We start from the raw sequence: 24,845 nt of genomic DNA, 5'->3' as shown, positions 1-24,845 counted from the left end.
TTCATAAATCTCTGCGTGGCCTGGATGCCCATTACTAGATGTGGTAAAGCAAGCACCAGCTATGGTTGGGTCTGTGGATTACAGTCAAGACCAATTAAACCATAAGCCTTCACTTCTCACGGCATGGAGCTTTGAAGCTTCCCTGGGAAAGCGGAGTGAAACCTTGTTCAGCAACACAACATGTGAAGCATGTATATGAACAAGGGGGGATTCTCTCTTTTCCTCCCCACTTTCCCCCTCCCCGGTGAAAAGAACTGTCTTCAGAAACTATGCCACTTACCTGAGTTCTTTTGGAGCCTCAGGAGCTATTGGGAGCTGTGAGCTACAATGTACATCATGTAGTAAGGACAAGCAAAAGGTGCAACATGGCCTTAGCAATGAAAGACTTGGTCTCTTGAAGACACATTATGTTCACAAAGCTCAGAAGCAGTAAGGGAAAACCAAGGGACAGCCGAAAAAACTACTATCTTAGTTTGGGCAACTGTCCCCACCACAGATGCTAAGATTAGTTATGGTCTGAAAAAAAATCTCCCTTGGAAATGTAAGTATTCATCAAATATCAACTGAAAACTTTGTTGTTGGCACAGAGTGAAGAGCTATAAATAGCACAGCCCAGGCAAGCCTAAGCCAGAAGAACATCTCTCCTTGCTGTTTTGGATGATAACCTACCCTTGCAGATCAGATCACTCCTTTCCCAGCAAGGCAAGATTGTAAAGCTCCCAGTGGGCACCTGCAATGGTGCTGACTCTCTGAAGTGAACTGTTACCTCACATTGCCCTAAGGAATTTTTGGATGAACTTTGAAATGCAATAAAATAAATAAACAAACAAATAAATAAATAAAGAGGTAATTGGCTAGCCTCTTTCTAGGGCAATTGGCCCCTGATATCAGAAGACCCTTATTAGGAAGACCCTGATATTGCCAAAACCCTTATTAGGAAGGGACTTGCTGGAAAAATTGGATGCAAAAATTTATTTTGAACAAGTTAAAATGGAAATAACCTTTTGACTAAATGAGACAAACAGTCAAGTTTGGTTCACGGTACTCGATTACAAGAATGCCTTTATCTGCCTGCCAGAAACTCTTTGCCTTTGAATGGGAAAATGCTAATAGAGGACGAAAAACTCAGCCTACTTGGACAGTGTTACCACAGGGGTTCAAGAATAGCCCCACCATATTTCAGAAACAACTAGCCTGTGATCTTGAAGCTTGAAAGACTCCTTCAGGAAAAGGGGACACTGTTGAAATATGCAAATAATAGCTACTGAAGACAAAAAGTAATGTGTAGAATGGACCATTAGTTTACTAAATTTTTTTTGGCTCTAAAAAAAAACCAGCCTCTGAACCCAGCCTCTTTCCTTAGTAACAGAGTTTCCAGATTACCCATTCATGATTGCATCAAGACCATGGACATGGTATCTTTGTCCGCTAGGGAGTTCACCTCACAGGATATGTGGTAACAAAAATCAGCCCAAAAGGTGGAAATCATCACCTTGATAAGAGCTTTTGAGCTGGCAAAAGGGAAAATAATTAACATTTGGACAGATTTGAAATATGCCTTTGGTGTGGTGCACGCACATGGGGCAATTTGGAAGGAGAGAGGACTTTTATCTTCCTCAATTAAACATGCAGAAGAGATACTGAAGTTACTCCAGGCAGTATAGCTGCCTACTAAAGTTGCCATTATGCACTGTAAAGGACATCAAGCAGGGGATACTGATATTGAAAGGGGAAATAGATTGGCTGATGCAGGAGCCAAAGGGGTGACAGAACAGGCATCTGAGAGTCAAATTTTGGCACTAGTACCAGGAACAGAAAACCAAGCTTTAAAAAAAAAATAGAAAATGAAGTAAAATATACTAAAATATAAACATAAAATGTTACCTACAGGTTTAATGTAAATAAAAGATGGGAGAATTGTTATACTATATTAAATTGAATGGTAATTAGAGAACATAATAAAGCATACTGGGGAGCTGAAGTAGTATAATTTTTTTAAATAGAAAGTGGATAGGACCTAATTTGTATACTATTGTTAGACAGGTATAAAAGTGAACCACAGACAAGAATCAAGTTCCAAACAGTGCTAAATTGTTTTTTGTTTTTTTTTTTTTTTTTCCAACTCCCAAGAAAAGGGGGGTATAGGTATTTATTAGTATTAACTGACACCTTTTCAGGATGGCCAGAAGCATTCCCAACCAGAGCAGCCAAGGCCTGGGAGGTAATCAAACAGGAAATTGTGAAACTGGGACAAGAAGCAAACTTGGTCTGGCCTCAGTCTCTTCCCTTAGCCCTTTTGTGTATATGAACTCGACCAAGAGCAAAGGAAAGACTAAGCCCCTTTGAAATCTTATACGGATGACCCAATGGAATACAAAGAGGAATATCAATGAAATTGGAAAGCATGTGAGTGGGACTTGGGGTAGAGGGTTAGATGGACCATTGCACAGTATACAACCTGGAGATTATGTGTTTGTAAAGTCTCTTGCAGAGAAGACCTGGAACTACAGTGGGAAGGACAATTTCAGGTGCTCCTTACCACTTTTACAGTGATCAGAATCAAGGAGCAAAATGCCTGGATCCATCATCACTCCAGAGTGAAAGACCCCATGGAAGGTTACTAAGGTGCAACCTGGAAGGTTGCATTTTTCATGGTCTTAATGTTTTCATTGGTCAAGGAAACTGAACAGTGGGAGCACAATACTTATGAGAAACTCACAAAGGCAGTGAGTGACAGTTTACCTAATAAGTGGAACATGTCCATTTGGCAAGGATTGTGAACATCTAGGTGAGAGATTTGAACTACTCCCATGTAAAAATGTTAACATATACACCAGATGAACTTTCTGTGTATATGTTAACAAACAAAAACAGATTGAGACTGACCTGGAGAAAAGAATAAAATTGTGCATGCAGTAGCTTAGAATGATATGTCCTGGGGATTTGCAGATTTGGTAGAAAAATTGACTTCCTGGTTGCCAAACCTAACATGGCTGGAGCAGTTGTTTGGTTGTAGTTTTATCCATGGTTCTTTGCATGGTGAACTGATATACCTTATGGTGTTTTAAGAGTACAGGAGATTCCTACAGCGAGTGGAAAAAGATGGAAATTGGAGCCTAACAAATACTTTGAAAGAATGTTAGATAGCCAAACACTGTATTGAACCTAGAAATAGTAAAAGAATTTACTAACTGTATAGAAAAGGAGGGACAGAGAGAGGGAGTTAGGAGCATCTTACAAAATAGAGATAGAGCGCTGACAGTATTAAACTAGTGGATGCTACTTAGTGTCTTTCCTAACTATTGTGCATTGTGTAAATTAATTAAAGCCTTGGGCCCCTTATCAAGGGTTAGTCCCTTGAAAAAAGTGAGCCTGTCTTAAGAAACTGGCAGAAACTGGTCCTGCAGATGGACAAGAGCAAAGGAGCAACTGAGTCTGCGCAACGACAAGAGGTCAACTAGTGGTGACGAGGAAGAGTCACCAACCTTCATCCCCATGACCCCCAGTGACCACCACCAGGAGACACTGCACAAGCACAGACGGAAGAGCTTATAGAAATGACTTCTTCAACTAATTTTAATATGAAGCAGGGACAGGTAATGCATATCACAGAATCACAGAATTGTCTAGGTTGGAAGAGACCTCAAGATCATTGAGTCCAACCTCTGACCTAACTCTAACAAGTCCTCCACTAAACCATATCACTAAGTTCAACATCTAAACGTCTTTTAAAGACCTCCAGGGATGGTGACTCCACCGCGTCCCTGGACAGCCCATTCCAATGCCTAACAACCCTCTCAGTAAGGAAGTTCTTCCTAATATCCAACCTAAAACACCCCTGGCACAACTTTAGCCTGTTCTCCCTTGTCCTGTCACTAGGCACATGGGAGAATAGACCGACCCCCACCTCACTACAGTACCTCCTTTAACATACTTACAAAGGGCGATAAGGTTGCCCCTGAGCCTCCTTTTCTCCAGGCTGAACAAACCCAGCTCCCTCAGCCGCTCCTCGTAGGACTTGTTTTCCAGACCCCTCACCAGCTTCATCGCCCTTCTCTGGACTCGCTCGAGCACCTCCATGTCCTTCTTGTAGCGAGGGGCCCAAAACTGAACACAGTACTCGAGGTGCGGCCTCACCAGAGCCAAGTACAGGGGGACAATCACTTCCCTAGACCTGCTGGCCACACTGCTTCTTATACAAGCCAGGATGCTGTTGGCCTTCTTGGCCACCTGAGCACACTGCTGGCTCATATTCAGCTGACTATCCACCAATACTCCCAGGTCTTTCTCCACCAGGCAGCTTTCCAACCACTCATCTCCCAGCCTGTAGCTCTGCTTGGGGTTATTGTGCCCCAGGTGCAGGACCCAGCACTTGGCCTTGTTGAACTTCATACAGTTGGCCTCAGCCCATCGGTCCAGCCTATCCAGATCCTCCTACAGAGCCTTCCTACCCTTGGGCAGATCGACACATGCACCTAACTTGGTGTCATCTGCAAACTTACTGAGGGTGCACTCGATCCACTCATCCAGATCATCAATAAAGATATTAAAGAGGACCAGCCCCGGCACCGAGCCCTGGGGAACACCACTAGTGACTGGCCTCCAACTGGATTTGACTCCATTCACCACGACTCTTTGGGCCCGGCTATCCAGCCAGTTTTTAACACAATGAAGCGTACGCCAGTCCAAGCCACGAGCAGCCAGTTTCTTGAGGAGAATGCTGTGGGAAACGGTGTCAAAAGCCTTACTGGAGTCAAGGTAGACCACATCCACAACCTTTTCCTCATCCACCATGCACGTCACTTTGTCATAGAAGGAGATCAGGTTTGTCAAGCAGGACCTGCCTTTCATAAACCCATGCTGACTGGGCCTGATCGCCTGCTTGCCCTGTAAGTGCCGCGTGATGACTCTCAAGATAATCTGCTCCATGAGTTTCCCTGGCACTGAGGTCAAACTGACAGGCCTATAGTTTCCTGGGTCTACCTTCCAGCCCTTTTTGTAGATGGGCATCACGTTTGCTAACCACCAGTCGACTGAGACCTCCCCCAATAACCAGGACTGTTGATAAATGATGGTAAGAGGCTTGGCCAGCTCCTCCGCCAGTTCCCTCAGTATCCTCGGGTGGATCCCATCTGGCCCCATCGACTTGTGTACATCCAAGTGACGTAGCAGGTTGCCAACCATTTCTTCATGGGTAGTGATGGCCACATTCTGCTCCCCATCCCCTTCCACCAATTCAGGGTACTGGGTAACCAGAGAGCAACTGTTTTTGCTGCTAAAGACTGAGGCAAAGAAGGCATTAAGCACCTCCACCTTTTCCTCATCTTTTGTAACTAAATTCCCCCTGGCATCCAGTAATAGCTGGAGATTCTCCTTAGTACTCCGTTTTGCATTGATGTATTTTTAAAAACATTTTTTGTCGTCTTTGACAGCAGTAGCCAGATTGAGCTCCAGATGAGCTTTGGCCTTTCTAATTATGTCCCTGCACTGCCTCGCAACATCCTTATAGTCCTCCCGAGTGGCCCGCCCTCTTTTCTAAAGATTGTAAACCCTCTTTTTTCTCCTAAGCTCAAGCCACAATTCTCTGTTCAGCCAGGCTGGTCTTCTTCCACTCCGGCTCGTCTTTGGGCACATGGCGACAGACCGCTCCTGCGCCATTAAGATTTCCTTCTTGAAGAGCGCCCAGCCTTCCTGGACTCCTCTGCCCTTCAGATCCACCTCCCAAGGGACTCTGCCAACCAGTGTCCTGAACAGTCCAAAGTCGGCCCTCCGGAAGTCCAATACAGCGGTTTTACTGGTCCCCTTCCTGGCTTCTCCAAGAATGGAGAACTCTACCATTTCATGGTCACTCTGCCCAAGACAGTTTCCAACCACCGCATCTCCCACCAGTCCTTCTCTGTTTGTGAAGAGAAGGTCTAGCGGGGCACCTCCCCTGGTAGGCTCACTAACCAGCTGCATCAGGAAGCTATCTTCCACGCTCTCCAGAAACCTCCTAGACTGCTTTCTTTGGGCTGTGTTGTGCTTCCAGGATATATATGGGAAGTTGAAGTCCCCCACGAGAACAAGCGCTGACAATTTCGCAACTTTTGTCAGCTGCCTGTAAAACACCTCATCAGTCTCCTCGTCCTGGTTCGGCAGTCTATAATAGACCCCCACCAGGATGCTTGCCTTGTTGGCCTTCCCACTGATCCTAACCCATAGGGACTCAACCTTATCATTCCCAGCCTCAAGTTCCATGACATCAAAACCTCTCTGATATAGAGAGCCACACCACCACCCCTTCCATGCTGCCTGTCCCTTCTGAAGAGCCTATAGCCAGTCATTGCAGCACTCCAGTCATGAGAGTGGTCCCACCACGTTTCCATGATGGCAACCAAGTCATAGCCTGCCTGCTGCACGATGGCTTCCAGCTCCTCCTGTTTGTTACCCATGTTGCGTGCATTAGTGTAGATGCACTTCAGTTGGGCCATTGCTTTCTCTTCCAGCCTTGCCATTGTTACCCCTAGCACAGCTCTAACAAGCCTTGTTTCAGCTCCATCCCCCTTCTTACCTGGTTTAAAGCCGTCTCAATGAGCTCCGCCAGCTCCTGGCCTAAGATCTGTTTTCCCCTTAGAGATAGGGACCCATCTGTGGCCATCAGGCCAGGTGCCAAGTAGAGCACCCCACTGTCCAAAAAAAAAAAAAAAATTCTGTGTTGGCACCAGCCTCTGAGCCACGTGTTTATCAGGTGGGCTTTCCATGTCCTCTCTGTACCCACCCCTGCAGGGATAGACAAAAACACCACCCGTACTCCTGCTCCATCCACTAACCATCCCAGTCCCCTAAAGTTCTATTTGATAGTCTTCAGGCTTCTCTCTTCAATGTCATCACTGCCAGCCTGGACTATTAAAAGAGGATAATAGTCAGAGGGGAGAACCAGGATGGGAAGCTTTCTGGCAATGTCCCTGACCCTGGCCCCAGGGAGGCAGCAGACCTCCCTACAGGTAGGGTCAGGCCGACAAATAGGACCCTCTGTTCCCCTGAGAAGGTAGTCACCCACAACAATCACCCTTCTTTCTGTCTTGGTGGAGGAAGTCCTGAATCGACTTCCTTGCCCTAGGCATCCTCCTGGGTAGACTTTCTACCTCATCCTTACCCACCGGTCTCTCAAGCTCCAGGGCCTCAAACCTATTGCATAAGGGCACCTGGGAAGGTGGGGCCAGTAGGAGGGGGCATCGCCTGCAATGTTGAGCAGGAACCTGTTTCCATTCCTCCTCAACTCCCAGGTCCCCTCCCTCTGCCAGACAGCAACAGGGCAGGGGGTCCACTCCCATTTGGAGTGTCTCACCCCGGTACCTGTCCTTCAGGCCCTGCAGAGAGTTGCTCCACAAGTCTGTCTCCTGCTCACACTCCCTGTTATACCTCAACCTCTCGACCTCCTCCTTGAGTTCTACCACCAGGCGGACCAGGTCATCCACCTGCTCACACCTCACACACACAGTTTCTCTGCCCCCCGCAGGTGGCAGCAAAAGGCTCAGGCACTCCCTGCATCCAGAGACCTGAACTGCTGCATTTTTGAGCGGACAGTCAGTCTGGGTATGTACGGACTTCCTAGTGAGAACACTGTGCCTGGTGGACACCATTGCAGCTTAGCTAGTGGTAGACCGCCATTAGAGGAGTTGTTCATATGGGCGGGGGGGGAACGCTCTGCCCTTCCCGCTCGCCCTGCCTGCGCTATCTGCCGCGCCACTCCCTTCTGACGCGCCACGCCCTGTTTGCCGCGTTCCTGGTCACTGGTGCTCCCTAGGGGCAGCTTTTGAACGGCCGGGAAGGGGGCGCTGAAAGCTCCGCCTACAACTCGTCAGCCTCCCTCGTGAGGGCTGCTGGGTCCTGGCGGCTCCCTCAAGTGGGCTCGACGCCGGAAAAAATAGCCCTGCCTGTCTGATCCCCCTCTCCTCTGCAGAACACGTCTGCCCTGGAGCTGATCACCTCGGCAAGGCGATGTATATATGAATATGTATAGGCGCATTGTGAAACTTCATGCATATGTAATTCTTTACTGCATTAAGTTGCCTTGTGGTGTGTGCACGACTTTGGTGGGACTACTCCCCGTGCTGCCCAGCACTGAATAAATATACTTACTTTACAGTCTTACTGATTGTGGAGTGTGTTTTCCACACGTCAGCATGAAGTCAGATCTGTCAGAATTTCTCAGTTCCTCAGCACAATCTGTCTGCCTTTCTGGCATCTTTAGAAGTTGTGTGGCAATGTCCCTAGCCATGAGACAAAGCAGAGGAATGTCATGACTGGGACTTGCTGCCTATTGTTTTAGGTATTAACAGCCTTTGCAGCTTTTCTGGTGTTTTTGTGAAGCTCTAGCCTCCTGATGGTAAAGAAACCAGTGTAAAAACTACCAGGAGCCTTGATTTCACCCACGATTTTGAATAAATCAGTGTTAAATCCTCTGTTGTGCAGTTATCATGTTCCCACATGCACTTTTTGAAGATCTGTTGTCATTTGTGCCTTCTGATTTGCTAAGCTTATTTTCTTGGTGCTTTACAAGTCAGTTACGTTCTTGAGACTTCACTTGTGACATTTACATCTCTGGAGCTGAAGTCATGGTGTTTAGAGGCACTCCCTATTCATGCAATGTACTTAAAACTCCTGTTTCTGCATTCCCAAAGTGATACTGGACTTTCGCAATCAACAAGGGATATTTCCTAGGACGCAAGTGAGAACCTACATAGAAAAAAAGAATTGCTGATGGTGTAAGCAATCTGCACTATTTGATCTTCATTAGGACACAGTGTGAGGAAAAACAATTTAGGGCATATTGATCACTGGGTAAATTACAATATCTGCCCTCAGGGACCTGACCTACTTTGGACTGTTTTTTCAATTGCAGTTTCCCCCCTGCTCCCAAAGTTAGCCATGTCCACAAGAACACTGCAGTATTGCCTCCTTGTCTGAAAGCAAGCTGACATCTCCAGGAGTCAGTGCTGCCTCCACAATATGCATTCTCAGACTGATGCAGATCTGGCCAGGACAGATCTAGCCAGGAGCCCTTGGCAGATTGTAAAGACAGGATAACCTGTGATGCCAGTTTAACCATTGCTTTTTTGGAGTGACTTACCAAGCGAAGCAGGTAGCTCTTACTGCTAGATTTTGTAACAAAGTATTGTAGCTATTACCAAGCTCACAGCACAGGATACAGGGTACTGTGTAGGAGGAGACTTCTCAGTACTAGCAGCTGTCATTTCTTCATCTTCACCTGCCCCATAGGGCAGAAACAACTGTGTCCCACACAGGTAGCAGCCTGCGCTGAATGAACATTTGCGATGTAGAGAGGGAGAGAAGAGGAATGCACAGGTCCCCAGTCAGTTTAAATGACTCTGCATAGACCTCTCCTGCCCTAGCAGATCAGAGACGCCTGCTCATCCTTTTTCTCTCTCTTTCTCCTTCTGAAAAGCTGAAGAAAGAAGCTATTCTCATTTCTCCCTGAGAACTACATGCATAACACTTGCCATGAATGATAATCTTTTTTCCCGCTTTAAAAAAAAAAAAAAACAAATTTGAATTCAGGTGGTCAGATCACATTCCTTCTGATTTATCTACAGGCTTTTTTTTTTTTTTTTTTCTCTCTAGACAGGGAAAGGAAAGTAAGACCTGCACTGCCCTTAAGAAAATTGTGTCTTGGGAACACAAACAATCATAAACATCTATTGCATTTCTGGGCTGCAGTGGCCACACCCTGGTTGACTATGTGATTTTGAGGAACATGGGCCTGACAAAGAGTAAAGTCAGCACCCTGAAGTTACGAAGAGTGAACTTCAAGCTATTTAAAGCTATATTAAAGATGAAATCCCCTGGAACACTGTGCTTAGGAACAAAGGAGCTGAACAGAGCTGCTAAAAACTCTGCTATAAACTTTAAAGGTTCTGTACATAGAGGTAACATGAGAGTCAGCCTTGAGACAGTTTGAACCTCGTAATGCTGACACAAATGAACAGAGTGCACAGCAGAGAAACTGAAAACCTACTCTTTATTACAATGAACAGGAACTGGAGGGGGGAAGAGAAAAAAAAAAAAAGGCAGGGAAAAAGTCAGACATGCTCTTCCCACCAAACTTCACTTGGATATGCAGAGTTTTAACTCCAGGTCAGTCCTGGATTACATACATGTATAAATTGAAACCTCTGTTTGAAAGGTTGCAAAGTGACCCAACACTGCCTGGCAGGCAGAGCATTGGAGCATGAGTCAGGCACTGCAGCTTCTGACTGTGATCTTTGTTGACCTTGGGCTTTTCTTTTCCTCATGTCTCAGTTCCCCCATACACACAGTAAGTGCTGCTCTTTGTAAAGTGCCACTAGCAGGAAGGAAGAGGGGAGCTGTCTCCATTTAGCTAAATGTATGTTTTTGCTGGTTCATTTTATCTAGAAACACAGTACAGGAGGAGATATGTATCCAAAATTTGCAAAGGCCTGAGACAAGGCAGGCTGGGGCAGCCAGGCAAGAACTTTCCCCATCAGGCCTGTGGAAAGCTGATTATCTGGGAAAAGCTCTGACGCAGAGTGGGGACCCAGGCAAGCACAGAGGTGGAGCTTACACTGAATTTTTTTATTAGGTATAAAAGGCCTAGATGGATCAATACTAACCACAGTGCCTGGGACATGGAGAAGGAAAGCTAAGTAGAGAGCAGAGAGTTGTGCCAGCAATGGGAAGTGTAGCCGCAGTCCTTCTTTTCCTGCTCAGCATAACAGTCACCATTTGCAATCCCCAGGACACCTGCCCAGGTAAGTGGGGCACAAATCCTACTGTTAACTGCCCTAAGGCAGGCTGTTATAGCTGAGCTGAGCTGGGGTGGGGATGGGGGGCAGGATTTGTTCCTTCTATGCATCTCTTTAATTCAGCTGAAAGGAGGAAGATGGGTGATGAAGTCTCAGTAGTGGCTTCGCAAAGCTGCTGGCTCCAACCAAAAGGTTTAGCATCCTGACAACTCTCTAGTGGGCTCTCCAGAAACAGGCTGCCCCATTCATAGTTTTCCACCCTCTTCTATGTTTTCCATCTGTGGCACCCTGGCTACTTGGGAACACTGCACAACACAGTTTTTGGTCTATATTCTCCAGAAAGACAATAGGCGTGATTTTAAACTGATCTGGTGTCAGGAAATCAGGCTAGATCTTTAGGATCTCTTTAACTCAGAATCTTTACTATCCACATACTCATCAGTGCCATTTACTTTTTGCTGTGTTACCCCACAGAGCACCTCACATCTTCTGTTTTATTAAGTTACAATGTATTTGTCATGCATGTAATGTCACATATCACAGCCTTCTTCCACTAAACTCCCCTGAAGCCAGAGAGATCCAGTGTCTAATTCTAATATGCAACAACCTCAATACCGTCTCTTAATACACATAATTATGCCAGACTCCGTTCCTCAGATAGGATATCACTTGCCTATCTTTGCCTTTTGCACTGTTTCTGAAGCCCAAAGGGTTCAGTTTCCTCTCCAAGACATTTCAGAGTCATAATAATCTCCATGATGACTGTCTTCATTAATTCAGAGGTGAGAATAGTGGGACTAGGTGATGCTGACCGGCTGGCTGTTCTCCAAGGATGCCCAGGGATCCCAGGTGCCTCTGGCTCAAAGGGAGAACCAGGTCTCCCAGGAACAAAAGGTGAGATTCCAAAACCCAGCAATGAATGCTTTGATATTAGATTGCTTTGTTGTGGGGGGGAGGAGCTGTTGAAGGTCACCTCATACCCATAGGAGTCCTTCAAAGACTCCCATGTCATAGTGGACTTGCAGGCAAAGTGAGTCACAACAACAGAGGAAGCTGCTCCACTGGGGCAAAAGCCACAAACTGGCTCCAAGATGTACAAAGCTCACAGGAATTCATAAGTGAATTGTAAAATAAGACTGACATTGGCAGTACCTGTGTAGTACAGCTTTAGTAGAAGAAAGGGAGTGAGATATGTTGTAAAATACCATCCGATGAACAAAAAACATCTTCCTTGTTTCTGCACAAGCTGAGGCCTAGCTGCCCAGGCTTCTGTGTCGCCTCCCCTCTGGTCAGATTGCAATATGCACATATAAACTGAGTTTTTCCTTGTAGGAGAAATGGGAACCCAGGGACTCCCTGGGAAAGCAGGACCACCTGGTACAAAAGGTAATGCATGACATACTCAGCTTCAATCTATAAACCCACTGAAGTCCAGGGCATACATAGGGAGACTGGATCTACAGAGATAAAATACCTGAGAGTTGGTCATACTCCAAGAAACAGCCCTGAAGTAGCATAGAGCAGGAAGATTTGGGGCATGCATCTGGCATGGGATGGGTACTAGGAACAGTGTTGTAGGGTGGGACCACATCTCAGAGGAAGATACTACTCTTCTTTTTGAAGTCCCCCTTATCAGCCCCGTATAAGCAGACATCTCTCTACACAGCAGGCTGTGTAAGCAAGCTGGGAGACTCCTAAAGACTCCAGGAGACATCCTGGTCCAGATATGAGACGAACCAACCAGAGGAGAAGCATTACTGGACCTTATGCTCACCAATGCAGATGAACAAATAAAAAAGATTAAGATTGGAGGCAATGTGGGCTGCAGTGACCACACCCTGGTTGACTGTGATCTCAAGGAATATGGTCTTGGCTAATAGCAAAGTCAGGACCCTGAACTTCCAAACAGCGAACTTCCAGCTATTTAAAGATCTAGTGGCTGAGATCCCCTTGAACACTGTCCTTAGGGACAAAGGAGCTGAACAGAGCTGGTAACTCTTTAAGGATGTTTTTCTTAGAGCACAAGAACTCTCCATCCTCCTGTGTAAGAAGGCACGCAGAGAGGGCAGGAAATGAGGATGGCTGAGCAAAGACCTTTTGGTCAAACTCAAGTGCAAGAAGTAAATGCACAGGAAGTGGAAGAAGGGACATGTGGCTTAGGAAGAGTACAGGTTTGCTGTCTGGATGTGCAGGGATGGGATCAGGAAAGTCAAAGCAAGGATGGAACTGAGATTGGCAAAGATGCAAAGAATAACAGAAAGGGGTTCTATAAGTAGATTGCTCAGAAAAGAAAGGCCAGGGAGAGTGTTCCCCCTCTGATAAACGAGAAGGGAGAACTGCTAAAAACAGACATGGGGAAGTCTGAGGTACTCAACAACTTCTTCACTGGTGGTCAGGCTTTCCACAGATCTCATTTCCCTGAACATGTAAATGAGGGCTGGGAGTACAAAGTCCCTCCCACTGTAAGTGAAGGGTAGGTTTGAAACCACCTGATGAAACAACAATTTCAAATCTATGGAGTCTGATGACATGCATCCCAAGGTCCTGAAGGAATTGGCTGATGTAGTTGCCAAGCCTCAGTCCATCATATTTGAAATATGGCAGTCAGGTGAAGTCCCTGGTGACTGGAAAAAGGGAAACATCACCCACATTTTTAAAAGGGTAGAAAGGAGGACCCAGGGATCTACAGACCAGTGAGACTCACCTCTGCATCTGTCATGGAATGGATCCTCCTGGAGGCAATGTTAAGGTACATGCAAGACAAGGAGGTAAACTGAGACAGCCAGCATGGATTCATCAAGGGCAAATCATACATCACCAATCTGGTGGCTTTTTGGGTGGCTTTTTGTGATGGAGTAACTGCATCAGCTGACAAGAGAAGACTGACTAATGTCATCTACTTGGACTTCTGTAAGGCCTTTGACACAATCCCACATGATATCCTGATCTACAAATTGGAGAGAGATGAAATTGAAAGGTGGACCATTCAGTGGATAAGGAATTGGTTTGAAGACCTCACCCAGAGAGTGGCTGTCAATGGTTCCATGTCTAGGTGGAGGTCAGTGACAAGCAGGATCCCTCAGGGATCTGTATTGGGACCAATGCTTTTCAATATCTTCATCAATGACATAGACAAGGAGATTGAGAGCATCCTCAGCAAGTTAGCAGATGACACCAACCTGAGTGGTGCAGTCAATATGACAAAATGAAGGGAAGAAATCCAAAGGGACCTGGACAAGCTTGAGAAGTGGGCCCACATGAACCTCATGAGGTTCAACAAGTCCAAGTGCAGGGTGCTGCACCTGGACCAGGGCAATTCCAGACATGAGTACAGACTAGGACAAGAACTCATTGAGGGCAGCCCTACAGAGAAGGACTTGGGGATTCGGGTGGATCGAAAGCTTGACATGATGCAGCAATGTGCACTTGCAGCCCAGAAGGCCAACTGCATCCTGGGTGGGATCAAAGACGAGTGGCCAGCAGGTTGAGGGAGGTGACTGTGCTCCTTTACCCTTGTGAGGCCCCACTTGGAATCCTACACCCAGGTCTGGGGGCCCAAGCACAAAAAGGATGTGGAGCTTTTAGATGTGGTCCAGAGGAGGGCCACAAAGATGATCAAGGGGCTTGACCACCTCTCCTATGAAGACAGACTGAGAGATCTGGGGCTGTTCAGCCTACAGAAGAGAAGGTTCCAGGGTGACTTCATGGCAGGTTTTCAGTACTTAAAGGGGTCTTATAAAAAGGATGGAGAAGGACTCTTTACTGGGGTAGATAATGATAGGACAAGGGGGAATGGTCTTAAATTAAAATAGGATAGATTTAGATAAGACATTATGAGGAAATTCTTCACTGTAAGGGTAGTGAGGCATTGTAACTGGTTACCCAAAGAAGCTGTGGATTCCCCATTCCTGGAGGTGTTCAAGGCCAGGTTGGATGGGGCTATGAGCAACCTCGTCTGGTGGGAGCTGTCCCTGATATAGGCAGGGGGTTGGAATATGATTCTATGATTCCCTATTCTCCACGCCTGGAGTGGAGACAGCTGGCATACAGTGAAGCAAGGAGGGAATAGGGATTTCCTTGCAACGGGCTGACCTCCCTCCACAAAATGAGGAAGTCACTTTTTTGATCTCTCTCTGTTCATAGACTCAAGCTGAGAACAGGGCTGCATAAGACAAGACTGTTGAGCCATGCATTAAGAAGCATTCATAGACATGGTGCAGAATCAGGAAGCAAATCATGCCATTTCCAGCTCCCAGCACATGGCATCATCTAGGAACTGAGCACTGGCACACTGAACAGCTGGGAAAACAGCCCTTTGAATGCTGAATATGTACGTACTTCCCTGTCAGAAGCACCCAAGACATCAGCAGAACCCCACAGGAGGAGATTGAAACAGGACACATTGAAACAGCAGCTATTGTCTGAAATCTCACAGATCACAAGCTTAGAACTGAAAACCAACAACAACAACAACAATCACTGAGACAGAGGCATGAATCCAGCAGAAGGAGAAGCAATTGTCCTGCTGTTTCTGAGAGATGCTGCTGATTTGAAGAGCAGGCAGGGCCTCGCAGGCTGCCTTCAGCTGGGGCACTCACAGAGCACCATGGCTTTGCACCATTTACAACAGCCTCTCCTGTTCATTTGGGAAACACAGAGGGCCGGGAGCCACTACTTAGGGATTTGCAGTAATTCAGTCCCTTTGAGTCATCTGTGATGAGCATTTTTCTCTTGTCTCTTGCAGGAATGGCTGGAGATCCTGGCTTCCCAGGACCAAAAGGTAAATTGTGCTGAGATGAATTTATGATGAGAGTCTGCCTAGTTCAACTTCCACCCCATGCCATTCTAGAACAACACACCATGTGGGAGCAACTAGAGAAAAATAAAAATACCCCACAGGGTACTTGTTTTGGGCTATTTGACAATAGCTCTCCCCCATCATAGGGCCTGGTCTGCTGGAGCTCCCCATAGAGGTTCAGGCCCGGCTCCTGGTGATGTGAGCAGCCCCTCTCCCAAACCAGCCAGACAGCAACAGGGGCTGCCACCAACTTGGGAGCCTGAAGCTGCTGTCCAGAACTGTCAACTACAGACACAGCAGGACTTTGCACACCACAGCCCAAGGGACCAGACACATCTGGGCAGAACTCTGACCTTCCCCTGCTATGTCAAAAGGCAGAGATTCAGATGAAACTCAATTACTGTTAATGCCACAGAAACTTGTCTCTCTCCAGCATTATTAATAGGGTAAACAAGGTGATGTTTATATATATATATATATATATATATATATATTATTGTTATTATTTTTTCTGATGACATCATCCTGCATGCTAAGGCCACTGGCACATATGAGCTCTCTCTGCACCATGGCTTCTCTCACAAGTCTTTGGCTTGAAATAGGAGCCAAATGCTACTGAGTTGGTCACTAGTATAGCACATTTGCTCCAGCTGTCACAGCTGCTCCGGAAACACCCACTAAAGACCTCTGCCAGCAGTAACTGTTCCCCTTTTGGTGCTTCTGACCCTGCCTCCTTCCCTAGGTGTGTTTTGACTTCCTTTCCACACCCATCTACTACTGTTCTATGTGTCCCACCTAATACTCACTGGCACAAAATGTTTGCACCCCATTTGTCAGGCAGTCTTAGCAGCCAGCAGGTCTGACATAGACATGTATTGCATTACTCTTGTCATTTAGACTTCCTGACCCCTAATCAGGTGTCAAAGGAAAATATATCATACTGGGTCCAATAACCCAAGAGCAGCAAGAGAGCCACTCCCTGTCCCTGTGCCCAGGTCTAACTGGTAACCAGGCTGAAGTAGTTCCCAGTAGGCATGTACACGAAAAGGACATGTATACACTATATATATTATATATATATATATACACATAAATACATAATATAAATATATATACACATGTGCCTCTAAACAAATATACAAATATACATGTTCATCTTCACCGAGAGCCACTCAGAGCACTCACATGAGCACAGAGAGCACCAACAGCTTCATCCTGCTTCCCTCTCTGGCTGAGCAGGATAGTGGTCCACCGGTGAGAATTTTTCTGCGTAGATAAATAGGTACAAGGGGGATTCCTCCAGCAAGAGGATTTACTCAGTCTAACTAGCAGCTAGATCTCAGTCTCACCAGTCGCTGGCACAGAACCCTGAGGCTGCAGCCTGACTCCAGACCACACACACACATAAGCAAAACTATTGGAGCACCCCAGCCCCACAGCCAACCCTCTGTGCTCTTGCCCCTGTAGACTCCCAGGTACCCTCACACCCACAGCAGCATGTTCAGACCCACTCACCCCCTGGAGTCCAGACTATTTCACCAGCTTTACCTGGGTTGATCTTTGCTAGCCATCACACTCACTTGCACACCTGCACTTATGCCAGTTGCTGCCCCACAAAGCTCTGACCCATGGTTTGGCTCCAGGTGCTGCACTCACACCCCATACACACATGGGCACACAGAATAGAGCTCTCACCCACTAGAAAGGTTTTTAATAAGATGACAGGGCAGACTGTGGTGATCAGGGCAGGGCACAGCCAAACAAGCATACTGACCAGCTATCTAAAATCAACCTTTTTAATCCCCTTACCCTCTACTTTCCCTTTCTTCTTCCTTCCCAAATCACCTAAATCCCTCCATTTTCCCACCTTTGGTTCCTCCCCTGAACACCTCACAATAATTCCTGTCCTCTTCCCCTGCATCCCATAATGTGTTGCACTCCCAGGCAGCCACCCCCTGTGCCTGCCAGGGAATCTGGAGAGTTGTTCCTGTTGACTCAGGCTTCTGGGTGTCACAGGTGGACATGGGACTGAGGCTCTGTGGGGGCAGCCCTGGGAAGCAGCCAGAAAAGATACTTGGTTCTGTAATTACAGGAGCCTGTGGCTTGGGCTCCCACCTGCCTTTGTCCCTCTGTGCTCTTCTGGATTTGAGCAGATGGGCCTTTGATGGGCTGGGAACCAGCCAGTACAGATCACTAACGAATTCTTCCTCCTGCCTTTGCTGCACCATGCCTCTTTGTGCATGCAGATGAGCTTATCAATTCACCTAACATCACAGCTCACACCAATGCAGCAGGATTTGGCTTGAAAAGCAAACAATGTCAAGTTGTGGAAGAGCAAAGGACTGGGTGTGGAAGGCAGACAGCAATTGATTATGTTGTTTGCCCAACAGGGACAAAAGGAGAGCCTGGGTTTCCAGAAACTTTGGGTGAGTTTCTTCCTTGTTCCTTCATCCCACTGTTGGCTTTGCAGAACAGACTAGTGATAACAAGCAGTAAGGCAGAATCCCTGCATCAGAAGTCAGGACAGGGCAGCAACTAATTCAGAGTGACACTGAAGGACAGAGTAAGGAGATATTACTGTTTACCTATTTGCTTCTCTCAGCCACATGCAGCTTCTGCGTGGCTATTTGTAAGCCACCCAGACCAGATTACATAGAACAGTCATGTCCTGTGAGTGCTTCTTAAATAACCTGCTCTCTGTGTGACCTGGAGAAGGTCTGTTTTGGTCCTTACAGCCACACTATCCTGGTTTCCAAGATGAAGCCACTAAAAACACATGAAGTTCTGTCTAGACATCACGAAGGACTTTACAGTGCATGTGACAGAGCACTGGAACTTGTTGCCCAGAGGGGTTGTGGAGTCTCCTTCTTGGAGATCTTTAAAATCTGCTTGGATGTGGTCCTGGGCAAGCAGCTGTAGGTGGCCCTGCTTGAGCAGAGAGGTTGGATCAGATGGACCCAGAGGTGCCTTCCAGCCAGGGAAGGGAAGGGAAGGGAAGGGAAGGGAAGGGAAGGGAAGGGAAGGGAAGGGAAGGGAAGGGAAGGGAAGGGAAGGGAAGGGAAGGGAAGGGAAGGGAAGGGAAGGGAAGGGAAGGGAAGGGAAGGGAAGGGAAGGGAAGGGAAGGGAAGGGAAGGGAAGGGAAGGGGGGGAGGGGAAGGGGGGGAGTGGAGGGAAAGGGAGAGAGAGAGGGAGAGGGAGAGGGAGAGGGAGAGGGAGAGGGAGAGGGAGAGGGAGAGGGAGAGGGAGAGGGAGAGGGAGAGGGAGAGGGAGAGGGAGGCGAGCATCAGTAAATCTCCCTGAATTAGAACCAAAGCAGAGCTTCAGCCCACTCTGGCTACCTTTGGATGCCATAAGAACAGAATCCCATGAAGAGGCTCAAACAGATTAGAGAGCTGCAGTAACACCTGAAATAGAGATTAGGATGCCATACCTCACTGCCTCAAGCACTCTTATTCAGGTCTACATTTCCTGGGCATGTATATACATTTGACTAATAAGTAATAGGCCACGTTCAGGAGCAGACCTCCATTATGAAGAATACTCAGGCTCACAAGACAGCCTGGCACAGCTGTGTGCCCACACATCAGATGCTCATAATGCTCAGACACTTGTATCACTACTACCATGTCATGGAGCAGCTCTGGAGAGCAGAGGCAGGTCCTGCCTTCAAGAAGTGGACAGTGTCCCCCACCAGGGCAGTGATTCCTCTCACCCCCACACCATGCACTGACACAGCACTGGGTTCTGGGTAGAGCAGGGTTCTTCGTATCTGATATACTGAGGATGCTCAATGTAAATCTTCCCAGACTTTCTCCTGTGAAATAATACTACAAATGCAGCTGTAAGCTAGGATCATAGAATCACATAATGGCTTGGGTTGGCAGGGACCTAAAGCCCTTCCAATTCCAACCCCTGCCATAGGCCAGACCTCTCCCACCAGCCCAGGCTGCTCAAAGCCCCATCCAGCCTGGCCTTGAGCACTTCCAGGGATGGGACATCCACTGCTTCTCTGGGCAGCCTGGGCCAGTGTCTCATCTCCCTCAGAGTAAAGAACTTCCATCAGTCCTTTGGCACCCATGTATATGAGTTGCTGTGGATTTGGTGGGGAAAAATATATACATACATAATATAGACATATGTATTCAAAACTGCCCCCTGTTGAATTCACAGGAAATGAGCTGAAAGGTATTTTCTGCATTACAGGTAGGTGGGGTATTTTTTGTATGTCACAGCTCCTATGCTGCCAGCTACCCATACAACTTCAGTGCCCCACATTCCTGAGTCCAAACAAATTCCCAGATCTTGAGTTTGTCATCCCACTTCCAAGCAGCTCCATCACCCAGATCCTCTAAAGACCCCATGCAGATGAAAGGGGTCTGAGCCCATTAGACTATCTCTTAGGAAGAGCCCATCAACCCTGTGACATATTGACTCACAGAGTAGCAGGATTTGTCTCCAAGTAGATGTGCACCAGAGTTCTGCAGTGCAAAGAGCCAGATGGGAGACTGAAGGCCCAAAGAAACTAGTTCATAGCACGAGGCTGATGTGCTGTCCAGATGCTGTGAGCACATCATTATTCTCTCCACTTCAACTGTTTCTCTGATTTGCTCACAAGCCAGGAACTGCCAAGAGCTGCTGGATAAAGGGAAGATCTTGAGTGGATGGTACACTATCTACCCCCAAGGCTGCAATGCCACCACTGTCTTCTGTGATATGGACACAGATGGTGGAGGATGGATTGTAAGTAGGATGGGGGGAGGGAAGCTTTTATAACCCTACAATAATTTTTGTTAACGCTCTAAATGATAGCACTAAAACAGCAACAAAAAGAAGAAAAGTATCAAAGACAGGAAAAACACATAATGAAGCCAAGTCAGAGAGGTGACAGCTGAAGTTTGTGTTAAACCTGGGTAAATCCATGTGAATACAGGCGATTCTCTTGGGAGAGATCTCTGGGAACAAACTGAGCACCACAAACTCTCTTCCATTCCTGCTTAAATCAGAAAATCCCTCCTCATTTCCAAGCATAGATGAAGCAAATTTGTGAGTCCCTGTTGGTTCAGTGCCCCCAGCTACCCTCTGGAGTGGCCCAATGCAATGGGAGAGTTTGCTGCAAAGGATTGTGCCACCTGTTCTCTGCAGTCAGGCAATGGAGCTTCTTTTAGTGAAGAATGACCTGACAGGGGTGAGACTCTTATTTCCTGCAGGTTTTCCAGAGACGCTCGGATGGATCAGTGAATTTTTTGCGAGACTGGTATTCATACAAGCAAGGATTTGGCAACCAGCTAACAGAGTTCTGGCTGGGGAATGACAACATCCACTTCCTCACCTCTCTGGGTAAGGTCTGCCTTCTTCCCCAGGCTGGGGCTGTTAGAGTGCACTCACTGCACAACGCTAGGCCATTAAAGACTGAACTTCTTGCATCTCTCTTGGGCCCCAGCAGTTAATTTTAAAAAGCATGCAGGCTCTTGCAGTCCATTGCACACAGGAAATTTACCTCTAAAAAAGGTAAAACTACAAGTAAGAGAAGTCAATCAGCTGTCTGCATGACTTATCCTGGAGATAGGCCAACACATCTATTTACTAGTACTGTTTGTGATGACAATCATGTTCACAAACAGACTTGGACTCACAATTATAATGCAGGACAGATAGTTCTGCAGCAATTTGAAATATATAATAATCTCTCAAGTAGTGGTAGCTCCTCTTGAGTTATCTCAGGGCTCCTTAAACCCCTCATCCCTGAATTTCATTTGCATACTCACCACCAGCCCCACAGAACTGCTGTCCTTCTCTTCTAGGAAACTGCGAACTCCGTATTGACCTTAGAGACTTTGAGAACAACTACTACTATGCCAAGTACGCTTCTTTCAGAATTTTAGGAGAGTCTGAGAAGTACAAACTAGTTCTAGGAGACTTCCTTGGTGGAAATGCTGGTAAGTTAGAAGCTTACTAGGAAAGACCATTTCCCAGAGCAATTCAAAAGCATTCAGTATTTACAGTACAGAGTGTTATCATGCACCATCCACATTTGGGGTCAATTTTTAAAATCTGTCTAAGGCACCCCAGGTGCACAGTAACCTCTGAGTGCAGGGAAGGAAGGGGACACCCATCATGCACAGACATGTGACCCAGAGCAGTAACTACAAGCCCTGCCACAAAGTTTTGCAGCAAATGCAGAATCTGGCTCTGAGCAGTGGGACACATAGCATTCCCACATCTTCATAGCAGCCAGGCCAAGTTCTGCTTTCAGTTTTAATGGAAGCAAATATTTACCATGAAGGTTTGGTATTTCTAGGGCTGGGGTGATATTCAATACTTTCAGCATCAGCACAACATCTTCTTAACTTCTGATGTGGTTTTTGTTTGTTTCTTTCTTTAAAAAGCAAACAAATCCTCTGCAAAATTCAATACCCTTCATGTAAGAATGGGTGAAACCAACATTTGAGATAGCAGTGCTCTGTTTATGTGGCTTTGTACGCTGCAACTCTTTCTGATAGTCCAGATCTCAATAATTCAGCAGAGAATCCAAGTGGTGTAAGAGTTGTGTAACTGCAAGCAGAATCTGGCCTATTTGCTCCACAGGCATAGATAAGTTCTCCATGTGTATCAGCAGTTCTAGTAGAGCTCAGGATACTCCTTTTCTCTATGACCAAGGAGGATACCTAGGTAAACAAGAGAACAGCATGATTTATAAAAACTGCCTTACAGTTTTTACAAAAAGGATGTAAACTGTTGGAGAGTGTCCAGAGGGTGACAAAGATGGTGAAGGGACTATAAGGGAAGACATATGAGGAGCAGCTGAGGTCACTTGGTCTGTTCAGCCTGGAAAAGAGGAGGCTAAGGGGAGACCTGGTCGCAGTCTACAGCTTCCTCACAAGGGGGAGTGGAGGGGCAGGAGCCGACCTATTCTCTTTAATCACCGGTGATAGGACCCACGGGAATGGTGCCAAGCTGAGGCATCAGAGGTTTAGGCTAGACATCAGGAAGAGGTTCTTCATAGACAGGGTGGTCGCACACTGGAACAGGCTCCCCAGGAGAGTAGTAGTAGTCAGTGCACCAAGCCTGTCAGAATTTAAGAAGCATTTGGACTGTGCACTTAGTCACATGGTCAAAAATTTTGGGTAGACCTGTGTGGTGCTAGGAGCTGGACTTGATGATCCTTATAGGTCCCTTCCACTTCAGGATATTCTATGATTCTATGATCCAGCAAGGCCCACTGATACCTTGCAATGATGCACAGAAACATTAAGTTCCCTTCTGCACTATTGGAGTAACTGTGAACTTGTACTCCCCTGCAGGAGACTCCTTATCATACCACAAGGACATGCCATTTTCAACAACAGACCAGGACAACGACATGAGCTCCTTTAATTGTGCCACAACCTATAAGGGAGCATGGTGGTACAATGACTGCCACTACTCTAACCTGAATGGGATGTACTGGCTGGGCGTTCATGGGAGCTATGCTGATGGTATAAACTGGAAGACCAGCAAAGAATACCACTACTCCCATAAGCAAACAGAAATGAAATTCAGGCCACTGTAACAGGGCAAGAGGATGTCTAACTGGTACCAACACATGCCACTCAACAGCCAACAGAAGACAGAAAACATAATGTTATTTGAGGGCAAAATTGAACAAAGAATTATATTGTAACTTGTGGCTATAGACCATAGCAGCTTTTAGGAAGCAGAAGCCCTCCAGATGCTGACTAAGCTTGAGCATCTTTTTTTCTGAAAAATCATTGCCTTGATTTAAAGACCAAGTGATGGTAAGGCTACTGCATCTCAGCAAAGCTCTCAGATGGTATTTCCTTCAGTGGCAAATACTGGTAATTTTCTCTCTAATCCATGTATATGAAGCCTTCAGTGGTTTTGCAGCCTCTTTTTCTGTTGGACCCGAGAATGATCTGAAAGGACTGAATTCTCACACCCTCCCTTCAGGCCATGCTGGAGCTATGTAGACTGAAATGGAAAGGACTGAGCTTCCAGTACAGTGTTGTTAGCACTGTCACCTCCCTGCTTACCTTCCTATTGTCTCACACACCATGTACTCCAGGAACCACAGTGACATTGCCCACCAAAAGCCAGCTGCAGCCAGGCCCAGAGCCAGCTTCAGCCATTACCAAGGCACGTTTTCAGCATCTCATTCTTAAGCCACCACGAACCAAGAGCTGAATACAAGATTGTCCAGTAACGTGTGTAGTACTAAGACACTAAAATAGTCCCAAGTTAAACCTCACACAAGTGGCCAGCAGGTGCCAGTATCTTCCATTTCTTTTTCTTTCAAGTAGCATTTGAAAACAGGCTATCCACGGGCAGATGGAAACAGCTCATCCATAATTTGACTATTAGCAGAACAAGTTAAATAGAATGTCTTGTTCTTTGACTCCTACCCCTATAGATGATGAGTGAAAGGGGACGCTAGTGATAAATTTGCACTGCAGGGACAAATCAGTCAGTGGAACCAGAGTATTTATTTGTGTTACGTTCCTAAAGGTCACAGGTTTATTGCGCAATTTAGTGCACAAATGTGTAGCAAGGTAATACTTACAACATTGGTAAGCCTTAAAACATTGAGTCCAAACCTTGTGAGTATGGGAAAAGTGAAGAGGCCACTCACTCAGCACATGGGTGCCGTGCTGAGAAATAAATCCGAGGTTTTGCACATCCCTATACATTAGGTCCTGTCCCTGCTCACTCCTTTTTTTTTAGGTACATGACAAAGTGCATGTCTGAGTAGAGAATGCACTGAATTTACCATAGTCACTTCCCTATCTCCAGGGGCTCTGTTATGTTTTTCTCCTATTCCCAGTGATTTAAGTGTCCTCAGCAGGAGCAGGACCAACATCCTACAGCATCCAGTTCTGTCTGACCAGATCAGCCACCAATGTTGTTGTCCAGGAGCAGCCTCTCAGAGAAGCCCATAGCACTGCCACAGACAACACTGAGGACCACAAGCTCCTTTGTGGAGACATGAACTGATGCTGACACCCCCCTGTTTTAACCTAGCTAGAAGTGCTGAGTCCCCATTCTCTGGTCCCCCAATACATTCTCCTCTTATTACACAGAAACCTTCAATATTTAAATTTCAGCTCTGAAAGACACACAGGTTAGTAGGTTTAAGAGCACACCAAGAACAGTCTGCCCAAGTCCATCTGGTTGGTTTTCCTACACCTTCACTCGGATTCAGAGGAAATACTCAGGTATTTATTTGGGGGGTGTTGGGTGAGGTAGTTGGTACCTGGCTGGAGCATGAGGTTCTCCTGCATCCCCTA

At 46.5% G+C, this 24,845-nt stretch overlaps 2 protein-coding genes across 13 annotated transcripts in view; one reads left to right on the top strand and one right to left on the bottom strand.

The window, feature by feature from the left end:
* LOC116496955 (dual specificity testis-specific protein kinase 2-like) overlaps positions 1-24,845 on the bottom strand; it is a 90,197-nt gene that overhangs the window by 21,723 nt on the left and 43,629 nt on the right. Inside the window, exon 10 of one of the 12 annotated variants that reach the window (XR_004254065.1) lies at positions 21,488-22,229. The exons of the other annotated variants lie outside the window; for them this stretch is intronic. The gene's annotated coding sequence lies outside the window, so the exon portion shown is untranslated. Of the gene's footprint in view, positions 1-21,487; positions 22,230-24,845 lie in introns of those variants that run through there. 12 annotated transcript variants of the gene reach the window in all.
* On the top strand, positions 11,525-24,797 carry LOC116497047 (ficolin-2-like). The gene is made up of 7 exons (XM_032200544.1): positions 11,525-11,660; positions 12,099-12,152; positions 15,511-15,546; positions 20,180-20,304; positions 20,772-20,901; positions 21,366-21,500; positions 22,866-24,797. Exons 1-7 carry the CDS (start codon positions 11,525-11,527, stop codon positions 23,111-23,113), a joined length of 864 nt encoding a protein of 287 aa, XP_032056435.1. The 3' UTR covers positions 23,114-24,797.

The sequence above is a fragment of the Aythya fuligula genome, chromosome 19 (genome assembly GCF_009819795.1).
Source record: "Aythya fuligula isolate bAytFul2 chromosome 19, bAytFul2.pri, whole genome shotgun sequence".
Taxonomy (NCBI): domain Eukaryota; kingdom Metazoa; phylum Chordata; class Aves; order Anseriformes; family Anatidae; genus Aythya; species Aythya fuligula.
Note: the sequence above shows the minus strand (reverse complement) of the source record. Positions and strands in the feature narration are given on the sequence as shown.